Raw genomic sequence first — 2908 nt, 5'->3', positions numbered from 1 at the left:
GTCTTTTCTGTCTTTGACAATTTGGGTCGATAAAGAAGCAGCTGACAGGATGTTTCGATAGAGATTATTAAGGGAGCAATCTAAAAACATCCTCAGCCTCCTACTCCCATCTAAACAGTAATTCCTAACTCGTGTTTCAATATAACACTGACAAAACTGTTTTGGAGACCTAAGGTACTGCTTGAAATACTCAAAATTTTCCTGTTCTGCCAGGTATCTCAGGATGCAAATTTCCAGATTGGCTCTGCTGCCCTGGAAATCTCGGAATTGGCCCTGCATGTCCTCAGCGATGTCCTTAGCCGTCCTCTTAAAGACTGCCTGAAGAAGAGCTGGTTCAATCTTGTCACAAAGGAAAGTAGCAAAAGTTGTGCCAGAAGTGGCTCCTTGGCAGGAAATCTGGAAACATAGGAAGAAATCTTCTCTCTTGCTGCTCAGGTACGCGACTGGGTCATTTGCCTTTCGGAATGCTTCGTGCATGGCTTTAAACCTTCCTGCTGCTATTTTGCACAGGTACAGAGACAAATCTATGCTGTACTCTCTGTTAAATGTACATTTTGCACTGCTGGGGACAGAGTTCACACCTTTCTGTACTTCATTGAGTATTTCATGAATAAAATTTCTACTGTAATCCTGTTTCTCCTGTTCCTTCTTAGCAATGTTTGCCATCACACACGCTATGATGTTGTCTGTGATGTGATGAAAGTTGATATCATCAGTATTGAATAAGCGCATGACACCTTGGAAAAGTCCACTCTTTTTCTTCATGGTGTGCTTCTCTGGATCAAAAGAAAACCCTCTGCCTCTGGGAAATGATGTGATCCGTGCATGGAAACCCGGCTCCTTAAAGTGCTCCACAAGGACATCTTCGATTTCTGCATCAATATCCACCCGCTCTGGAGGACGAGCAGCACTGGAGACTTCAGCAATCCACTTATTCCAGACAACAGTAAAGTTGTCCTTCAGTTCTCCCTCACTGAGGCTCTTCCCTTTCAGACGCCCAGCCAGATCCCGACTCTTTCTCAGGAGCTCATCTTCATATTGCAACTTCCTTGCATCCAGTTTCCTCTGCTCCTTCTGTAGCTCAATAAGATTCTCACATTTCTTTTTGGTTTCATGAAGAAGAGTCTCTTTCAGTTCTTTCAGCTTCAGCTCTGTGCTTGATTTCCACTGGATCAGTGTCTCACGGTCTTTGTCTTCCCTGAAATACTTTTCCACTTCTTTCTCAATGGCATCACTTGTCTCTCGCACCAGCCCTTCAAGGTGCTCTCTGGTGACATTCTGCCTGTCCCCATTCCGAATTTTGTTGTCCAGTCTCATTTGTACATCTAAGATGTGACTCCTCAGCCTCCATGTCCACTGACTAAAGGCACTTTCCAGTTTCCTGTACACAGCGATCTCCAGGGAATTCTTGAAGCTGAAAACAAAGTTTTCATTCAGCAAAGCATTCCAGAGGTCACCAATACGATCTTTCAGGCTTGAGAGCCTCAAAATGCTGCACTGAGACTGATTCTTGGCAGCCTGGAGGATTTTGCTCTTGAGTTGCTGGACGTTCTGGCTGTAGGTGGGGTTGGGTGGTGCCATTGGGGGGTTTCCTTCCCACAGGTGAGCAAAGTAGTGAATGTGGGTGTTCACATCAAAGGCAATGACATCGCTGAAGGAGGAGACGTCACAGAATTCCTGCTGAGCAGCTACCACGGTCATTTCATCCAACTTTTCCTGCAAGCGCCTTTGTCCTTCCATGTTCTGCTCCTTGGCAGTTGCTTCTCCCACGTTTTGGTGGACAAAGACACAGCTTGGGGAAAGATTGACTTTCTTCATCCTCAGGAAAGCCTGCACAGCGATCTGGAGAACATCTTGCATTTCGGATGGATTTTCTCCAAAGATATTGATCACAGTCACGTTGCCAACACCAATGACAAAGGTGGCCAGCTCGTTGTCATGGTTCAGGGACTGTTTGTTGGCCATCTCGATGGCACGAAGCCCCTCTGTGTCAACCACCAGCACAAAATCAAAGCCCAAGTCTTGCTGCAGCTCCTCGCCCACTGGGATGAGCTGCATGAAGGCTCCGCGGGTGCATCTCCCTGCGCTGACGCTGAACTGCAGACCAAACATGGCATTCAGCAGGGTGGACTTGCCTGTGCTCTGGATGCCGAGCACGGAGAGCACAAACACTCGTTTGTCCCCCAGCCTCTCAATTAAGCTGTCAAAGATTGCTCCCACCCAGCGCAAGGGCAGGTAAGAAGCGTCCCCATCCATCAGCTCCACAGGATATCCTAAATCCATCAGCTCTGCTGCAATTTCCGGCAGTTTGACAAAATTGTCTTTCTTACAGCTTATTAATTCCAGAGCTTCATAAATTTGCCCTACCTCTCTCAGAAGGTGCTCCAGGCCAATGGATGAATCATTGATTTCATCAGAGAGGGCATCCAAGCGACTCACCAATGCATCATTGCCACTGGGTTTTTTCTCGCTTTTTTTTCTTGAGAGGATTTCAGACCATAACTCGTGATAGTCTCTCCTCAGTTCTTCAAGGCTACCACAGGACAGCTCGTCGATAAAGATCTTCATCCACTGCAGGAAGTATTTCTTGGTATCTGTTGGCTGGGCCTGGAGAAAGCCAAGGAATGATTTCATCAGTGTTTTGAGAGGGAAAGCCTGCTGCAGTTGCTTTTCTCTTATTGCTTTCTTCTCATTTTCAATTTGGCTGCGATGATGCTCAATGCTCTTGTTCCTCTTCTCCTGCAAGCGAGTGAGTTCTTTGTCCCTTTGGCACCACTGGTACCACAGTTTTCCTTGAAGTGGCAGCAGCCGGGATTTGATCTCAGACAGCTTCTCTTTCTTCAGAAGCTCCACCAGCTCCTTTGCCTTTGCTTTGCCTGTCACACACGCGGGTTGATCTGCATCCACT

General features: G+C 46.9%; 1 protein-coding gene across 1 annotated transcript; it reads right to left on the bottom strand.

Moving 5' to 3' along the window:
- Positions 1-6: 6 nt before the first annotated feature.
- Positions 7-2904, bottom strand: LOC121354707 (interferon-induced very large GTPase 1-like; the record flags this gene model as incomplete). The annotated part of the gene is made up of 1 exon (XM_041469496.1): positions 7-2904. A coding segment is annotated over one exon (2898 nt), but the record flags the coding sequence as incomplete, so codon positions are not given.
- Between the last annotated feature and the right edge of the window lie 4 nt (positions 2905-2908).

This window comes from Pyrgilauda ruficollis, unplaced genomic scaffold (genome assembly GCF_017590135.1).
Source record: "Pyrgilauda ruficollis isolate IOZ18807 unplaced genomic scaffold, ASM1759013v1 scaffold2353, whole genome shotgun sequence".
Taxonomy (NCBI): domain Eukaryota; kingdom Metazoa; phylum Chordata; class Aves; order Passeriformes; family Passeridae; genus Pyrgilauda; species Pyrgilauda ruficollis.
Note: the sequence above shows the minus strand (reverse complement) of the source record. Positions and strands in the feature narration are given on the sequence as shown.